Source organism: Betta splendens, chromosome 3 (assembly GCF_900634795.4).
Source record: "Betta splendens chromosome 3, fBetSpl5.4, whole genome shotgun sequence".
Taxonomy (NCBI): Eukaryota; Metazoa; Chordata; class Actinopteri; order Anabantiformes; family Osphronemidae; genus Betta; species Betta splendens.
Genome location: NC_040883.2, coordinates 8017583 through 8037147, shown reverse-complemented (window position 1 = coordinate 8037147; position 19565 = coordinate 8017583). Strand labels below are relative to the sequence as shown.

The following is a 19565-nucleotide window of genomic DNA, read 5'->3' as shown; positions in this document are numbered from 1 at the left end:
GTGCCTCAACAACTGTCGGACTCGGGGAGGATCTGTGATGCGCTGCTCATTTGCTCTGCTTGTAGACTGTGAAGCCTTTGAGTAATTCCAGCGCACACACTCTGCAAGCCGCGCGCCTCTCTGCAGATCAATACGCAAGTCAGGTCAAGAGAGATGCTGCGCAGGGTTTCTCCATCGTGTAGTTTCTCCAAAGGTTCATAGGGCACATTGATCAAACAGCTTCCACACCTGGCGCGGAAGCTTTTTGAAAGATCATTAGATAATTGCTGGTATTTATCTCACTTGTAAGCCGGGACCAAGTAAGACCTTCTTGTGTATTTCTGCCTGCAGCTTGAAGGTAAAATCACAAGCTTCTCTCGTCCAGCCCCCCTAAATTAACTCTGCTTTTGCATTACAGATGCAGAGAGTGATCATTATGAATTCAAACAGGACCTTCTCACAATTAGGACCATGATTACAAGCAGCCTGGATAGGCGACGGCGGCTAATGTTGATCTGCGACTTTGTGAAATGCTCAACTTCCTTCAGCTACACTAGCGATGGAATAATCAGATGATTGCACAATTATTCAGGCAACATGGATTTGATGCAACAGTTTAAAACAATTTTCATAATTGATTGCTCTTTGCTAATTGACTGCACCAATTACTCATTGTAACGCGAATGTCTGAGTTTCCAATTGGTAGTTAGAGTAAACACGCAATTACAAGACAACATCTTCGGATTTGGGAGAGCGTTTGAGCAAACTTGTTTTCCAGGGTTTCAATTTCGATACAATAAATTCTTAACAATGTACATATTCTACATCATCAGCACTGCAATAGCATGGGAGGTGGGAAATATGCTGTGATTATTAGTTTGAGCGTTTCTACTGCAAAAATAGCTACTGCAAACTAACACAATCTTACACAAGAATTACAGATGTGTCAAGTGTAATGTTATATATACTACTACTACTACTATGTACCACTACTGCACCCTTGGACAGTAGTGAACTCCAAACAGAGTATACAGTATAAGCAAGAGAAGCTTTAATGGCCAGCGTAAGGGACATTATCAGGAGTCATGGCTTAACAACATGACATTCAAGTCAACGAACTTCAACAAACACTTTTCATTACAGCTTCCCAGCCTCCTGCCTCGACTCGACTGTGTCTGAGAAAGTGGAGGATGTATCGCCGGGAACCAACAAAGAGCCCAGCAGTCAACAAAGACTGACGCCTTTTGTAATCACATTTGGGCTCTGCCAAACTGCCACCTTGGCCGGATCAATGCCGCAGCTCCTCACACTTACAATGCCACATGCTAATTAACTTTAACCTTTGTTTTTGTTTCTTTTCATTCACTTGACCTGAAAGGAACAAACAACAACAACGTGGCCCTACAGGCCCGGGCTTGATGTGAGTGGTAAAAATTAATTAGTGAATTCACTTACTGAGTTTGAGGTGTATGTGTTGGTAACATCAGAAGAGCCGTACTTCATCAGAGATACTTTTTTTTTCTTACAGGAATGCATATGCCTGTAAGAACTTACTGTACTGTAACACGTTTCTATTAGTCTGTTGAATTTTTACTATAGTTCATAGCACAAAGTTGTTGTGAAAGACTCTTTAACCTGTTTCTGAGACAAGGCTGCGAGAACCACCAGCAAACCTTCCCACTGTGAGCTATTTCAGCAGAGGAAGGATCCCGTACGGCTTCTGGCCGCCTGCTGGCTTCAATGCTCTGCTGGATTTAGCATCTCCCTCTGATGACCACTGATGAATAACCAGAGCAATACTTACTTATTTACCCAAAGCCGTGGTGCCAGAGTTTCACTTTCATTTTAGCATGTGAATGGTCAATACACAGTTTGCTATCATCCGTCAATCCATTAGCTCTTTCCACTTGTTTGACAGTAGGTTGTGGGGGGGTTGGAGCCTGTCCCAGCTAATCCCAGCTGACACTGAGCAAGGGCTGGATAGATTTCCAGTCTATCACAGTAGTTTACCGCATGTATTCTTTAAACTACAGTACTACCAGGAAGTGACAAAGCATTCACTACTGCATAAAATGACAAAGTGCTCAAAAAGCTTTTGCATTTCCCCATGAAACACCATCATGCGTTATTCAACGTCTAAGACACTATTAGATAAAGACATCATAATCCGCAAAACAAGCAAATGTTTGTATGGATTTGAAATGAAGAAGAATAAAAAGCACAAAAGGAAAACAATAAAAACTAAAAACAAAGTCATAACTATTGGCAATTAGCAAAAAAAACATATGTGCTTAGTACTACAGTAAATGACCTCGTTCCATTAATTCACTTCAGTGTTCAAATGTAATTCTTCCGTTCGAATGGATAAACATTCAGAACTTCCTGTAGTTAACACAGGTTACATAATCAACAGGTCACTGTCAAACAGCAGCCTCCAGTACTAACAGCAGCAAACATAAACAAAATCATATCATAAGTATATTTAAAATAACAATAACTGAGATAAAGCAAAGCACTGAATGTTTCTACATTTAAGCAACTGTGGCTCCACTACCAGGATGTGGAAGAAAAAGGATGCTGCAACCCGGAGAAACACCCTAAAGTCACAGTGAAGGTTCGCTTGTGAGGACACCAAGACATACACTGCCTAGCCAAAAGCAGAGAGAAAGTTGGCTCCAATATGTGCTCATATAAAAGTTTGAGATTTTGTTCTGTTGAACTTTTCATGGCTGTGGCTCCATGAAGAAGAAGAAGAAGAAGAAGATGCCATCTTTGATTAGAGTCAAAGTCCAGTTAGCCTTGGTGGCAGAAGAAGTCCTGGAACATCGGACTTGTTCCCCACAGAAAATCTCAGCAAAAGGGCGAGATGCATCAAGGCTGCACTGAGGTACTACAACAACAACAACAGCAACGGCAAAACAACAGGGTTGGAACTGACGATACTGAATGACTGAAATGAATCATCTTGAAATGGCAGTGGTCGCTAAAAGGTTGCAGTTATTTTGAGTTGCACTTGAAGGACCTACTTCAAAATGCTGACCAGCAGCTTATAACAAGCAGAAACCCAAGAGTGTTGCTTTTATTCAGTGTAGATACAGGCCTGGATGACACAGGGTCACGTATCTGCAGCGACTACTGTCGTCATAAACACACTTGCAGGTTACATCAGTTCTCCTTTAACTCCTGCTCATTAACATATAGAAATGGTTTGATTTGTTACATTAATGCTGCAAGGCATTGTGGTAATCTTACATAAATCTTATAATATTGTTGACTTGCTTCTATTGCTGTAGAATGCAAATGGTGACCCTGAAACCAATCATTCAAGGACCCGCATTAGGCAGCTAGTTAATGGCCGTTAATTAGCACTCATCCTTGCTTTGAGCTTTAGGAAACCTTGTCCTTCACATCCGAAATAGCAGCTTTATTATTACATCCATACTGAAAATGTATATACACGCCTACACGTAGTGAGCGATTTCATCCTGGCAGCGGTGCGAGAACAAGGATTCATATCTGTGGACACTGCACGGCACTAACGGAGACATTTCACCTGCCATTTTAAAACGTTTGGCTCATTATTCAAACGGGAAAGTCTTCTTCTGTTCTTCGTTTTTTCTCTAATGTGAGCCGCCGTTAATTAAACAATACAGAATTACATACCAAAGCACTGACTGTGTGGGCCTCCAAGATAACAGTGTAGGAACAATTTATTGTTCAACCTGCTGTGAACTACTCTTTTGAAGTCAGCATGACCTTAACTGCAAGGGACCATTATTCCTGCTCTATGGAGACTGTGTTATTGTTCCTATTAACTTAATACAGAAAATCAAAAACCAGGGATAGAGAAATACAAATTTGATTTGGAGGAAAAAATCTCCCACAACAATAAAAGGTGATGTCTGTGTAGAAGTCAGAAGAGAGATGTCACCAAGTGAAGCCATCAATAAAACCTGACAGTGATTAAACATTGACAAACAGGGACTGCGGTTGACTTTAGCCACTGCTTCATATTAAGAATAAACATCAATCACATGAAACTTTTTCCTTCCTTTGGCTTCAACAACAATAACTCCACCAGGTGGATCTGATGCTGTGGCTAATCAGTGTACGACAGTATGGAGGGAAGGCAGGAAGTCTGCACAGTACCTGTAATCATACAAATCTCTTTTTTCACACTCCCTCCTCCTCAACAGCCTCATGGAGGCTGGTGACACGTCTAACAGGGTTTTGATATTCCCTCTACTAATGTATATTTCAACAAGTAAAGACACATTTAGGAAATGAACAGTGAGTGTTATAAATGTAGTTTGTTACAGTCTGTGTATTTGAGCACAGGGCACATCCTAGATTATCTTCATTACTGGAACTGACTATTTGGTAAGACAAATAATCCTTGGAGTCACAAACACAAAGATACAGACAAGAATAACCTTATTAAAACACCTAACGTGTACAGACACAGCATAGCGCAGGAAGCCTCTCAGGATGGTTTCCGTGGCAACACTCAGGTGATGGTAGGTACAGTAATAGGGTCCTGATGGAAAAGTGACAGAAGAGAGATGAAAGGCAGCCATTCTGTCACTCCCCAGGAGAGCCGTGTGTTGAAGGGGTGGATCTGAGCGCTAGAATTTAGAACTCACTGAAACAAAACAAATTCCTCCTGTGCCGCTGATAGTCAATAGGAAACCGCAGCACCACTCTCAGTTGGCAAGGAGAGGGATTTCAGAATAACATTATTATGGCCGCATATCGCTTTGGCTTGTAGTGAAGAATATCTCCATGCTCTCTCACACATGGGTACTCATCACTTGCTTCAAACTCCCAAGAATCAATACAAATAGGGCTGATTTTCTGCTTGGATAGTGATTTATTCAATGACCTGTTTTCTTTCTGTTGCGTGCATTGACTCACACACACACACACACACACACACACACACACACACGCACACACACACGCACACACGCACACACACACACACACGCAAGATAATTTTACCAAAGTGTCTCTGCTTCATCGGTTTCTATAATTCCAAGAATGCATGTGTGTAACCGCTTGGTTTAGTCTTCAGGTGTGTGTGTGTGTGTGTGTGTGTGTGTGTGTGTGTGTGTGTGTGTGTGTGTGTGTGTGTGATTAGTCCTGGATTGTCCAGTACTGTGTTTTTGCAGGAAGTCTAATGTAGCCAACTGTAAATCAGTGCACTGCACCACGCACACATGCACTACCACCCCACGCTATGAACACCATAAACACATGCATATGAGATGCATGAATGCACTTCATAACTACATCACTCGCACAACCCACTTTTCAGGACCTTCTCAATTACCGACTACACGCACACACACACACACACACACACACACACACACACACACACACACACACAGCACAGACACGCACGCAGGATGTGGGATGAAGGCCTCCCGAGGATGCTGGTGGGCATGGCTGATTGACCCTGCCGCACCAATCTGCCCAGCTCTCTGCCAGAAAATCAACCAATTAAAAGATGCAGGCGCCGCAGTGGCACTGTGGGAAAAAGCTCTGGAATTGTGGGTAATGGCAGCTGTGATGTTGAATTGGGAAGCAGCTGTGAGGAGTTGACCTGACAAGGCAGTACCTTCAAGCTCTTGCTCTGTCTTTCTCTCTTGACAGTCTCGCTGTCAATTTGGTAACTGCCGTTGGTTGGCTTAGTGCTCGCTGCGCTTACCATAACTTCACATACACTGTCCAACACTGAACTAGTTTACTTTTCTTTATTATGCGGTGTTAATTGGTTTGTCTCTTTTGCGTCCTTTGTGTTTTGAGCTAGAGCTTCTGCCTCCACACCTCTGTGTGTTGTCCATGTGGTGAAACATAAGGAGGGATCTGTGTATAGACTGGTTGGTCAGAGTCAGGTCAAGTACTGACTGAAGTGGAGAAATCCTAAATCAACTGAGATTAGATTCTATCAAAGGGAACAAGTCCAGAGGGTGAACCTCTAGACATGCTGGCGTGTCTACATTCTCACCAGAGCTATGGACATATACTGTGGATGACTTAAAACTAAATGACGCTTGTTGCGTAATTTAAGTTCACGAGCAAAGTGTCATATACTGTACACAGAAAACACATAGAGAAACCACAGAAAAGAAAATCAAGGTTCAGGATCTCATTTTCCGTATTTAGCCCTCTCAGTAATAAATCATAAATTACTGATGTTTAGATACAGTGTGTGTACAAGAAAGAGGTGGAAATGATCTGTAAAGTTGTTCAATTTGATTTGCATTGAAGCTCTAGCAGTGGTCAAACAGAGTAGTTTATATCATTTTTACATTAATGATTTATTTTTTTGACTTTGCGTATTTAGTTCAACGAACACTGCAACAAATTTAGCTGGGTGAAACCAATTCAGCAGCGCTGCCTGTGCTACATGTACTGAATTCGATATTTTAGCTCCGTAGTGGGGCTGTTTGACAACATCACGACCAATGCACACATGTTAATTGTGTAGGTGTTGAGAACAGCTAATCGTTCACACCTCAGCTGCACCGACACCACGTAGGTGACAAGCGATTGAAAACCAAATCAACAAACTCCGAACCATTACAGATACTCACTACACTGACACAATCTGCAACAGTAAATACATTAAGATGAAGTGATGAACTCTCCCTCACCGTGCACAACCTTTATCTTGTGTGTCAGAGACACCTGGGATACGTGCTGAGGACTAGTGCGTGAAATGCAAAGTGCACAGACTTGGTTCTTTCAGTATGAGAAAGGTTGAGGCTGTAAAACCATAAATGTAAGATCTAATTGGGTGTCACTTCACACCTGTGATGACATGAACTTCCGTGCAGGGTCTGTGATAACAATATAATGACTTCTGGCTGAAGACATTCACCGTCAGCACTGGAAACACAGGAAACTGTTTAGCACATAATGTAATTTCAAAAGCTTCTCTGCATCAGCACTGCGCACCGTGACTCAACTTGATCGTTTTAACAGCTGTGGGACCTTTAGGAGGTCAGTAATTCTGCTGCGTGTACAGTGGCTTCACATAATAACTCATACAGTATGGGCAACTCAAGCGTCAGTATAAATGGAATGCCCCGCATATACTGTACCTCCCTAACATTTTCACTCCATAATTTTACTGTGTGAATTCTCCGAAGAGAGCAAGCAGCTGATGGATCAGGATCACGCTGGGAGCATCAGCTGCTCCGGTGGACCCAGCAGAATCCTGCTGGTCCATCACAGCCTCTTCGGAAGTGAGTTTCACTACATACTGTATCACTAGTACTGCATGTGGACATATACTGTAGTCTGTGATTTCTACTTTTCTCTGCGAGGCGACATTAACATAATTCAAGTAACTTTACAGATTCTGTCTACAGACAGACTGCATTACACTTTTAATCAGTATCAGTCTTTCAAATAAAATAAATCACGTTCTGAACGACATGTTCTTATTACACGACGCCCATCATAAAATATTGCATTATTTATTTATGCAATACTCACTCACTCACTCAACTGCACTGCTTATTCCCCATGATGATCGCAGGCGTGCTACAGCCTGGCTCAGCTGAGGCGAAGGTCACAGTTGACAGGTCGCCAGTCCATCACAAGGCCACATATAGACTCTTGTGCAATGCGCCATAGTAACATATGTTGTTAATAACCTAAAAGGTCAACTGGTGAACTGCGTGTGCTACCGCTCAGTACTGCTTATATCCCTTAAGCATTTTAGAAGTACTAGCGTAATTGCCAAGAGGTTTTCTAAGTTAGACTTAAAACAGACATACTTGCATTAAAGCAGGGAACAGAGGCACCATTATAAGACATACTGAAAGTTTTGTAAAAATCGACCTACAGTATGTAGCCTATAAAACTAGCTTATACAATGTCAGTCTCAACATTGCCGGTGTTTACTATGTGTAAACAAGAAACAAAAATTAAATTGAAAAAAACAGCATGAAGCATTTCAGCACCAACAGAACCCAAACCACTGACCTTTCCAACAACTTATTCATCACTTAGGTGAAAAGCTCATAATCGATTAGAATAGAGACTGCAATTCCTTTTTTGGGCTTTTTTCATTCTCTCTACATATGTTGTATCCTGCTTAATTCAATTTAAAATACACAGCACCCATTCACAGCAGAATTATCTCAATGCACTGTTTAAGGTTTAAAACCTTACACAGCTGTTCAGGGTGAAGTCCCATTGTTTGTATGTGTATTTACAAAGGCTATGAAAGTTACAAAGCCAAAATAAAAATGTGCTAGAAAACACATCAATTTAATTATCAAAACTACAGAAAAAGCACTTGAGGGAAAAAATTGGTGGATCATCAATAAGAAAATACAGCTCTATTGTGATACTTGTTTCATTACTGCTTTCATCAAACATTATTCATCCTTAGATGCTAATGAGGAAAAAAATAGCATCATACTGTAATAGAAGTGTTTGTATAAAGCATAAGTATACTTACATATGCTGGGAGAACTCAGGTGCCTCGTCGTTGACGTTCGCCATTCGAATCCGTACGGTAGCTGTGCCGGTGCGAGGGACCTCCCCCTTGTCAATGGCCATCACCACAAACTCGTACAGATGGTTCACTCGCTCATAATCTAGAGGCCCCGCAGGGAAGATTGTCCCATGAGGGGATATGGTAAAATCCTGACTCAGGGTGTAATAGGTCAACTCCGCATTCTCTTCGGAGTCGCAGTCATTGGCCGACACTGAGGATGAGAGCAGAGAGAAAGAAGTTACAGACAGCACTCATCATTATCCTGCATGATAGAAAAGTCTGCTTCGTGTAGGACAGAAACACAATAAGGAATGAACCACTTTTTGTCCATTATTCAGATTTACTAGACAAATTAGGAGAATGCATTTTAAAATTATAAATTGTATTAATCATTTAACTCTAAGCAGTGCCTCAGTCATTCAAGTTCCACATTGTATGTACAGTACAATATAATATTCTGTGCAGCCAGTTTTTGTTCCGTGTATTTGAGCAAAGAAGCTCCACATGAGCTCTGGGTATCTATTTATTTTTCAGGCTATGTGGTCAAAGGGAAGATAAAAAGAAAGCAATGCTTCCCCCTGACTTAAATGTTGAGTTCTATAACACAAGGAGTGAAAGTCTTATTTGCACAGCATGCATTAAAAGGACCATCATTTTGCAACATTTCTGTTTTTACATCACACACTGGGAATCCGCGCTCGCTCTGCCATGAATTGATTGCCTTGCTAAAACTGAAGAGACCACCAGGGATTTGAATAAGCATATTTTCCGCTAACAAGAACTTTTCACCATCAAACTCTCAATTCTCCAATTCACCTTACACTGCACTTGGCTCATGTGCCCAAAACAAAAAACAAACACACCCAAAATGCACACACTCATAAACATGGCAGCAATGTTTGCTCCAACTAACACATTTGTTTTGTTGCCATAATCTTTGTGGAAACTCCCTGATGTAAAAGGAATAGTTTACACTAAATGTCAGCAAAAGAAATATCTTTTGATGTGACAATATTTGCACAAAGTACATTAGAAAGAGTAAGGTCTGGTGTGACAACCACACCAGCAGATGCACAATCAGTCACATACAGTCAGTTATATACTGTAGAATGATAGAACAGTAGGTTTTCCACTGGACCTCATGCAAAACTAGCCATAAGAGAAATCCAACAATGCAACTGAACACTAAGTAGCTCAGGAACCAAAAGACTAGAATAATCAATTTTTTTTTCTTCAGCTTAACCATTTCTGACAAAAATGCTTATATTGCTGCCAGCATCAACTTAAAGAAAATCAGCAGTAAACTTTGCTTGAATTGCATTGTGGGAATTAGCATCCCCTTGCCCAAGCCCCCCCCCCCACCACAGCCCAACGACTTTTCAGCTGCTTGTGCACAAGCTGGGAGAAAAGAGACTAGAAAATAGCATTGTAATGCTTTGCCAGAACTGTAACCAGGATGGATGATACGTCATTAAATTGCCATAAGCACTCTTTGCTGTTGCACAAAGAGCCTGTGTATGTATAATGTGAGATTACCTTATTTTATGCAGGGAAAACGCTGCACAAAGCCAAGAACTTGAATTGAAACCAAGCACTGAATCAGGCACAGGGATGACCAGACCGTTTACTCTAAGCACTGTGGTCATTGTGATTCCTTGTATTCGCATTTATGCGAGCCATGCAAGTTGGCTGAAGCGTCCGCACGTGTGTTCAGCAACGAACACCTCCACGAACCCCAGCTAAAATGCAGCTGTTCACTGCTTTAATGCGGCAACACAGCCCCAATCAGTCAAACACAAACTGCCTGCAGACCAATATCCGGCCCTGGTCAGACACATGCTGTCAATGAATATTTAATTCACCAAGTACAGATTAGTAGTCTTCAGTGCACATTTTGAGCCTTTTTTTCAGTGGGTCTCTGTGTTATAGAGATTAAATTGCTACATGCAGGGCACAGTACATTTCTGGCTGCATCTTCTATGTCTTTCTGGCATGTAATGATTTCATACTGAATAGTGAAACAGCAGGAGCTCCAAATCTCCATGGAAAGCCTGATAATTGGCTTGATGGATACTGCTATTTTTTTCCTCCCAACTTGGTGAAGTATACATTTGTCCACTCTCATGATGGAACTGATTAGTAGATTAATTGAACATGACTTAGCAAAGCGATGCTGGATGCCCGTTTGTCCCTGCTCATTTCATTTAATTGTGTGCCTTTTAACATGTTTAATCAAGACATGGGAAAAATGTTCTTATTTCAACCCAAAGCTGAGTTTTAGACACTCTCAGAAATCAATCAGGAATGATATCTATTGTAATATGAATCATGTTTGAAAGATTACTGGGCAGATGGGCTTTGGCATCATGAGAGAGATATATTTTACAATCCTATTCGATTTGAATTGTCTATTCTTTTCAAATCTTAAAAGAGAAATTGTGGAAGGGCTATAGAATATACAGCTAGAATAGACAGCAGTCTAAGATTTATAATCTGTAATGTTAAAAAATGTTCATATAGATTTTAAGCTAAACTTCTTTTACAGCACCTCTGACCCAAATGTGTAAATACAGATATTAACATGTCCTCAGCAGGTGCACACACAGCAGGGGGAACTTCTCGCCTCCCCCGGGGGCACCTGTTGATGGCAGCGAACTGAGCCCACTGTGCCTCCCACACTGTGCTTTACTGGGCGCTTTATGGTAAATTCCAGGGTTCCAATAACAAAACAGCAAACACAAATTATCCTTTTTTATTTTCCAGTATCCAAAACAGTTACGTGGCAAAAGCAGTCAAAGCTCTTACACATGTAATCAAACAAATTAAATAACGTAGGTCTGTCCAGTTCCATTAAACAGATCTATTTATGTGGAGTTCAGACAAAGACATGGCCAAAGTGTCCCCGCTTTCGTACCCTGTGCAGACCAATATATTTTTCAAGTAAGGTCTTGATCCAGAGATGTTCATGCAGATGGCAGGACTGAGCGGTCAATTTGGCAGTACACTAAAAACAGCCTCAGCGTGAGACAAGCTGCCAAAGGTGAAAAACATTCCACACGCTCTGTGCTAAAGATGAATGTGACCATCCATCTCGTCATCACAAACAACCATGCTTACTGTACTACTGTGCATTAGCAAAGCAAGTTGCAAATATGAAAAGGCCTTTGTTGCTAAGCAATATTATCAGGAATCCAGACAACTAATCATGATTTTAATTTAGTTCAGATTATTTATATACAGAAGCATCTGTGCACAACAAAAGTAATTTGAAGGCTCAAACCTAAAGTACATTGGTCAATCACATGAAAAGCATCTAGACTGTATTTTAAATTCTTTTATGAAGTGCCTGTGATGAGACGCAGACAAAAATTGTCAGGGATGCTCTGTTCACGGAAGACGAATGCTTAGCAACCAGTATCAAAAATATCTAAGACAAAGGCCTATAGTGGCCTGGTGCAAAAGAAAAAAAAACATTAAGACATTTTCCTTCAGTTTTTGGAGAAGTGCTTGAACAGCACTGTATTTGAAATAAGCTGTGACATGGCCAGATTTCAATGGCTTATTGATTATAAAGAGCACTTAAAAAGCCACAGGTGTGGGTGTGGAGTTTCAGCCTTGACAGAAACATATTACGGTGAGGCCAGGTGCTGCTCTCAAAACCCCAGATGAGTAATCTTTATGCATCTGCCTTGCCGTCTACTACTTCCCACATGTGCCTCCTGCAAACACAAGCACTGGGCAGGGGTATCGCTGCGACTCATGTTCGACAATGCAGTTCAAGAACCTTCTGATACAGCAGCAGCGTGCGTCTGCTCTCTCGTCTTTCATGCCTCCTATTCAATGCAGCATCCGCGTTACTGTTCAGAACTAGTGCATCTCTGCAGAGCTGCTTCGTTAGGCTGATTTGCACTTCCAGTGGGCTGAAATCATTTCTCGCGTTTGTCTTGTGGGCAGTAAATCCATTCATCTCTTGATGTACTGCTCATTCTGCTGTGCTCCATAGAGCTTGCGAGTGTGACTGTGAGGCTTTTCAGCTCTAATTGTTTTAGTCAGAACTCATTTTAGGAAGTAATTGACTCGTACACAAAAATTCACAGGCTACGGCACGAAAATGTTAGAAAACACACACAAGCACCGGTCAAAGGGAATTTCATGAGCATCAACTGTGAAAACTTTTCTCCATTCGCCAATCTGCTGAGACATGCTCATGTTGGAGCTATTTATAGGTTAAGTGCAAAATAACAGTATCAATACATTTATGTATGCATCAACTTCAAGTTGTATCTGTTTGTAGTTGTGTTTATTTAAGTAATATTAGTCTCATTTGGAGGAACGGCTTATGCCAGCTTTATTATACAATGATTAACATTTTTTCTTTGTTCTGGCACAACTGGCGTACTTCCCAAAATCAGCAAGCTGTTAAGTCAGTGTGTTCTAACGCGCACTTATGTAAACAACTATAAGAACACAAATGTGTTTGATTGTGGTGTAAAGGTAGTTTGGTTTTTCAATAACCTGTCAGCAAAGTGAGATCTGTCAGTTTGGCCCCCAGTTAAAAAGAAAATCAAGCTCGTCATTAGGCATGTCTGAGGAAAAGATTAATTGTGATAATGGATGGGATGATCATAACACATTGCAGCAAAAACACAACAAAGGATTAAAACTACAAACCAAACCGTGTAGCATGAAACCACCAGCAGAAGCAACTAATGAGCACTTGCAAAGTGTCAAATCTGCAGTCATTAATAATTTACATACTGCATGTACTGTTTTACCTGTTCCTGTTAATAATTATCCCCAGCTTAGTTGTCATTTCAATTTTTAATTCCCACTAAATATTTTTATTTTTTTATGTAAAGCACTTCACTTTGCTAAAAGCTGCCAACAGAATGGTGTCAAGCTGCTCATGAAACAAAAATATAGTTTTATTGGTTATATAATTTGGACAAAACACACTTACAATCACATTAATTTTGAGTAAGTACTACTAATAGCACTGTACCATAGTAGTCGTTATACAGAGTGTGTGGAAGAAGAGCAGTGTTGAACAAGCTGCTGTCGCTTTTTCTGGCATTCTGTCACAAACTAAAATAAGATTCTACTTCTTAGTGTGAAGTCACACCATGACAGATCAAATTGTGAGTCTCACCCTAAACAGTTGCTATGAATGCTTTCTCATCTTGGATTAAACTAAAGTGTTCACCACGTTGAAACTGGGTCATTACAGGAGAGACAAGTACTGTACTGAGCAGCAGAACTGATGGAAGCGCTGAGTTTTCTGACCAGGCACGCACAAAAAGAAAGCTCTGCCACTCATGGAACTCGCTTCTTACTTTACATATACTGTACCACAGCACAACTGCAAACAATGATTCTAAAATGTGAGAGCAGAAAAAAGTAGATCATGTTGGTTGTCTGTACTGTGTGGTATTAGGATGTAGGTCATCTGTGTTTCAAAAGTCCAAGGTTCCAAGAACAAATGAATAGAGATGAAATAATATAATAAAAATTAAGCTAACAAGGATGTAGTGTAATAATGCTACTCAAACTGACCTTTTTATTAGCATATTCTGCTTTTCGTGACAAATCAGTGTGGTGTCAGATATGAACGTTCCACATTATGAAACAGCTGCGACACCCCACCATCGTCTTACCTTGCAGCAGGGAGGTCGCAGTCGTCACGGTCTCCGGCACAGCATCCTTGCTGTAAATGGACTGGAGGAACTCTGGAACGCAGTCGTTTTCATCGACAATAACGACTCGTACCTGAGAGAGAATTAAGGGAGGGGAAAGGAGATGATTGAATGTGGAATAAAAACATCTAAATTCCTCTCGCTTGTACTCATCAAATCCAGTGCAATAAATCTTGCTGGGAAAAAAGTGACTGCTGCACCTGTTGTCAAATAAAGCTGAATTCAATTTGCTTCAAGGATTCTTCTGACAAAAACCTTCATTTTCCACCAAAACATAAATATTGGTTTATCTCCTATGGTAATTCTGCAGTATTTGTGTGAAACAGTAGCAGGAGAAAGTGAATGTTTGTATCAACACGTTCATTCCTGATGATGCACCCACAGTAATGCTGTGACTGTATATGAATGTGTTAAAACTTTGCAGACAATTACAAGTAAAAATGGTTAGTATAAAATGTAGTATAAAAAATGTCACACGACAATGATCCTAAAGAAAAAAATCTAGATGAAGGATTACAACTTCAGGCTCTGGCCAGAATTTGTTTGAGTCTGTAGTGGTTTGAATGTGCAAGTAGCCCAATTAACCCTCTCTCACTGTAAAGGAAACCCAAACCCCTTCAAACGCGGGGCCTGACCCTGATCCCTCTGGTTTGTTTACCCCTCCTCAGTGAGGGAGCGGCTGCAGTGCCGCTGTGCCTTCAGTAGGTCAGTGGAGAACGCAATCTCATGCAGTTTTCAGAAGCCCTGAGCTCAAATGAGAGTGAATGCGTGTGCAAATATAAATTTTTATGGTATAAATGTGTGTGTGTGTACATAAGACACTGTATTGCTGTTCAGGTCATTAGGGACATAAAGGCAAACACAGCATCTTCCACCAGATGTTTACTACTGCTTGCAGCAGTCAGGATGAATAAATACAGACCTGGTCTTGCTGGCTGGCTGTGTAACCCCAACTTATTTTTCTTTATAAACACACAGCATTCACACATGCACAGGTTGCACTGATGCACGCACGCACACTGTCTGGTGTGTAAATACCACTGGTATTAAGTCCTGGCAGGTTAGATGATGAAATTGTAATATCAGTTAATCCTCCAGCAAAGATCATCTTCGACGCAACGAACGGGAAACGGGAAAAAGAAAATAAAATCTGGCCATGTCAACGCCCTCCCATTGTGTGTGGTTGCCAACCTCAGGGCTAACGCACACAAGGGAAGGGGAGCCTGTGCATTAGAGTCAGCGATCCTATGTTTCACTTTGACAGGAAACAGTGATCTCCTAAATGCATGAACACACAGTACATTGTACATTACACTTTTTAGGATTTTATTTCTTCCTCACTATGTAAAATGTCCAAAGGACACACACCCACCCGCCCACGCAAGCGCAGGGCAGCTGTAGGCAGGTCTCAGGCTGGTTAAGTAACTAATGGTGCCGATGAGCTATCACACCTGAAGGGAGAAACTTGGAAACTACAGTACCTGAAAATTAAAGTCATGCTCAGTGATTCCACATAAATATCATCTCTGTGTGCCGTTTGAAAAAGCAAAAATGGAAACAAAAGCAAATATTGAAGCTGCTATGTAATAAAAAAATATATAAAAAAATAAATCGGCATTGGTGCAGAAATTAGTTTTATTCCTTCTGGTTTCAATTAAGCCCAAATAACTATTTTGTAACGTCATTACTGTAATTATGCGACGCGAAGCACATAACTGTGCTGTAACGCAGCGAGCGCATGGTCGTGGCTCACTGTGAGCTCTAAACAAACAACCTGAGTTCCGCTGTTTACCGCTGCTGCCGCTTTGGGATTAATCCCCAAGTAAACGGCAACGTGGGCCCTGGAGCAGAAGTCTCTGTTTACTTCACACGGGCGCCTGACGTTCCCTCACCCCAAAAAACGGAATCCCGTCACATTTCCTGTCTCATGTTGACGACACTTGGTTGATCAGTCCTGACTCGGCCTCGGCCCCCTGGATTTAAGAACTCCTACTGTAGCTTTTAGGTTTTCACCCCGGGCTCAGTCTGTGTTTGATAATTGTTAATTGTTAAAAAAAGGTTTTGGATCCTCCTTTGGCTTTGATCCACTGAACACATGTACAGTAGTGTACCTGTACGTATATTGGTCTATTTGTTCTGCTTTTTCCTTATTTCATTCTGCAATATACCCTCACAGCTGATGATATTTTAATTGAGGTCAATTTGCATTACCGAACTCAATTACTATTTCTTAGCAGACTGTCATCGGTGCTTGTTCCATGTAGATAACTCACTCCAAACACTGCCCAGTCTGCTCCCTCGCTCACTGTACGTCTCCAATCATGATCATCATCTCCAATTCTGTGTCCTGTCATAAAGTTCACCAGTAAAATACATACTGAACTTTTGGTATCTGACCACTTCATATGATTTTCCTAACACACTTACCAAATTCACCAACAGGGTCAAAACCAATGTTATGTACAAATACCCAGAGTCAGAACATGATTAATTGCTTCTGAGGACCAGTGTATGTGTAGAGACGACTGACTTTTAGATGAGTCAGAAGATTTGTTAAATCACATATTACAGAAACCAGCGAATCAGGCCTTTGTTGTTACTTTTTCCTTGGTATTAGCATTCTTTAAGATATATAGTGCAATACTTTGTTTACGCACACCAGCTCTGACACGCGAATGCGTCATGGAAGATGCTGACAGCTGCATATTCTGTTCTGTGCCATCACTTTCGAGCTTTGCATAAGAGACACATAACTCAAAGGTTTTAGTCTTATTTTGTCTTCTGTAGCTTTAAGCAAGCTGAATTGTTGAAATGTTATGCATACAGTAAAATACGCCAAGGGAAGTGTGTGTGTCTGTGGGTGGGTGTATTGGGAGGGGTTTACACTACTACTTAGCTTATTTATATTCATGTTAAGTACTTATATATTGTACTTGTGCTACATACTGTACTGGGTCACAGTTGATGGCGAGGTAGAGCGTTACAGCCAAGTGTCCTTGAACAAGACACTAAACCTAAAGCTGCATCCTGTGAGTCAGACCTGTCTGTGTGTGAGCTGGTGTGACTGGCGAAATACTGTAAGAAATCTCAAAGCCCTTTGAGTACCTGCTGTATAATGTAGAGAAGCCATATATACAGTAAGTACAGATTATACAATAACTGTCATATTTATATTTTTGTAATAACACAGCCTAGTGGATAGATTCTGATCTGATACAGCTCATGTTCTAAAACAAATGAAGCACTGCTTGTTCTGTAGTAGTTTATCTGTGACTTGGATCGAATTGAATTGAATTGAATTCATTGAATGAATTAGAATTACACAATGTTTTATGTATTTCAACTTTCTGCATTGAGCTGATGCGTCAACGGGACCTGTAGCAACCGTTTCTTTTAGGTAAAACAGTGGGAATGTAAATGGTATGAATATTTAAACAGCTGAACTGAGAGCGTGTATCCTGCCTTTACCATCCTCTATATCAATAAACCTCTTAGGCTCTGTTGTAACCATTCAGGCCTCCATTATCCTCTCAATTGTTCCAATGTGATGTAATAAGTGATACTGTAATTCTCTTCAGGAGTCAACAAAAAGCAAGTGCAGGGGCATTAAAGCAACCTAAAGCACAGAGCTTTCATAAAAGGTTAACTCTGTCAACAAGATTAGCCTCCAACACCATTTCCACTCCACACACAACACTAAACACTCAGGTCAGAAAATGCTTTTACTGATTTATATCACACAGAGCATTTTCTGGCCGAAATGTTTAAGACTTGAAAAAAAGTTGATTTGCAGCCTTTCTGGAAAAGTGCTGTACTAAAGGGGTTCTTTGAGATAATTGCAGCGCAAACCGCAGCGTGTGTATCTGGTGTTAATCTGCACAGACAGCGAGGCGACTGTAGGGGCAGGGGTGGAAGAGGTCTGCTTCTGAGAACTCATGGGACTGGACGTATGGAGGTTTTAAAAGCCAACCGAGGCTCCAGCGGCAGGAGACAAGGGCATCAACCCATTGCCTGCCAATTTATTTACCTCTCATTCTTTCCATCAAACGTGGCAGTTTTCCCGCCATGCCTCCATTTAGCTGTTCTCTCTGTACGTGCATGCTCTTGGTGCTTTGCTGTCCACAGACGCCCAGAGCAGAGCAGCTGAGGACAGATCAGTTCAGCAGGACATGTTTCAGCCCGAGGCTACAGTAATGATGGAAACCAGACCAGATGCATTGATGCCTGCAGCAGTCAGCCACTGTTCCCCCTCCCACTTCCTGATAACACGAGGACGTTGTTGGGAATCCCTCATTCCGGTCAATGTGAGTTTGACAGGAGATCTTGATACTTTCAGGCAAAAATTTTAATGTTTGTACTTGTTATTATCTATTTTTACAGTCGATTCAGCTTGAGGGATTCTCAAAACAACCAAAGAAGCACTGACCAGGTGGCGGAAACAAAAAGCAATCCAAAAGGAAACAATCACAACTACTGTATTTCTAGCCCCACAGCAAATGTAGATCAATAAAATTAAACCTAACATCAATTCAGTGCAGCAAAATATCCTTGAGCTTGTATTCAGAATAGTCTGCAATGTTACGATCGTTTGTGGATATTTGTATACTGTCTGCAACACATTTTTATTTTCACCAATTTCATAACCATAATTCACCATTCAGTTCCTCACTCAGACTACTGCGTGTCTGCACGTTGTTGCCCAAGAAGAGACGAACAGAAAGTGAAAATGTAGCAGATCAAAGTCAGTCGTGCTGCGAGAAACAAACACCTTCGCCCTTTTGGTAGTAGTCATAAACTTAGTTAACTTCAACTTGTCAGAGTTGCCAGATTTGTTGCCATGTTTTACACAGACCAAGGAAGACGAGTCAGCGCAACATCAAAAATCTTTGACTTCAGAGGACATGACGCTGATTGAACAAACCTCCGCTGCGCTTCTCATGCTGTCCAGGCCCTCGCTGGCGCGCACCAATAGCAGGTAGCGATGCTGGTCGCTCTCGTAGTCAATAGGGCGGGTCAGACTGATTTCACCTGTCTCTGCAGAGATGGTGAACAGACTGCTGGGATTGATGAGGAGGCTGTAGCCGATTGGTTTCTTCTGGAAGGACACGGCAGGTGTGACCAGGAAGCTGTGGAGACACGAAGCAAAAACACACCACTGACCAAATGATCAATACAGGGAGACATATGGTTATACTGTATTAGGTATTATCCATGTTAGCCTAGAGCAGAGAAGACAAACCATTCCCATGATTGGAAGAAAAGAACTTGGAGCGTCACAGAATGTGAACTCCAATAGTGAACTTTCATTCTAGGTGTTTTGGTCACGCAGAGTTGACAACTTGTAATTCATGAAACGTCACGTTGAGATCTTC

The 19565-nt window shown here is 41.3% G+C and overlaps 1 protein-coding gene across 1 annotated transcript in view; it reads right to left on the bottom strand.

The window, feature by feature from the left end:
* The window catches only part of si:ch211-186j3.6 (neural-cadherin), a 190521-nt gene that overhangs the window by 117090 nt on the left and 53866 nt on the right, over window positions 1-19565 (bottom strand). The window contains 3 exon segments of the mRNA XM_029144225.3: window positions 8462-8711; window positions 14155-14266; window positions 19115-19319. Of these exon segments, the coding sequence (XP_029000058.1) occupies window positions 8462-8711; window positions 14155-14266; window positions 19115-19319 (567 nt within the window).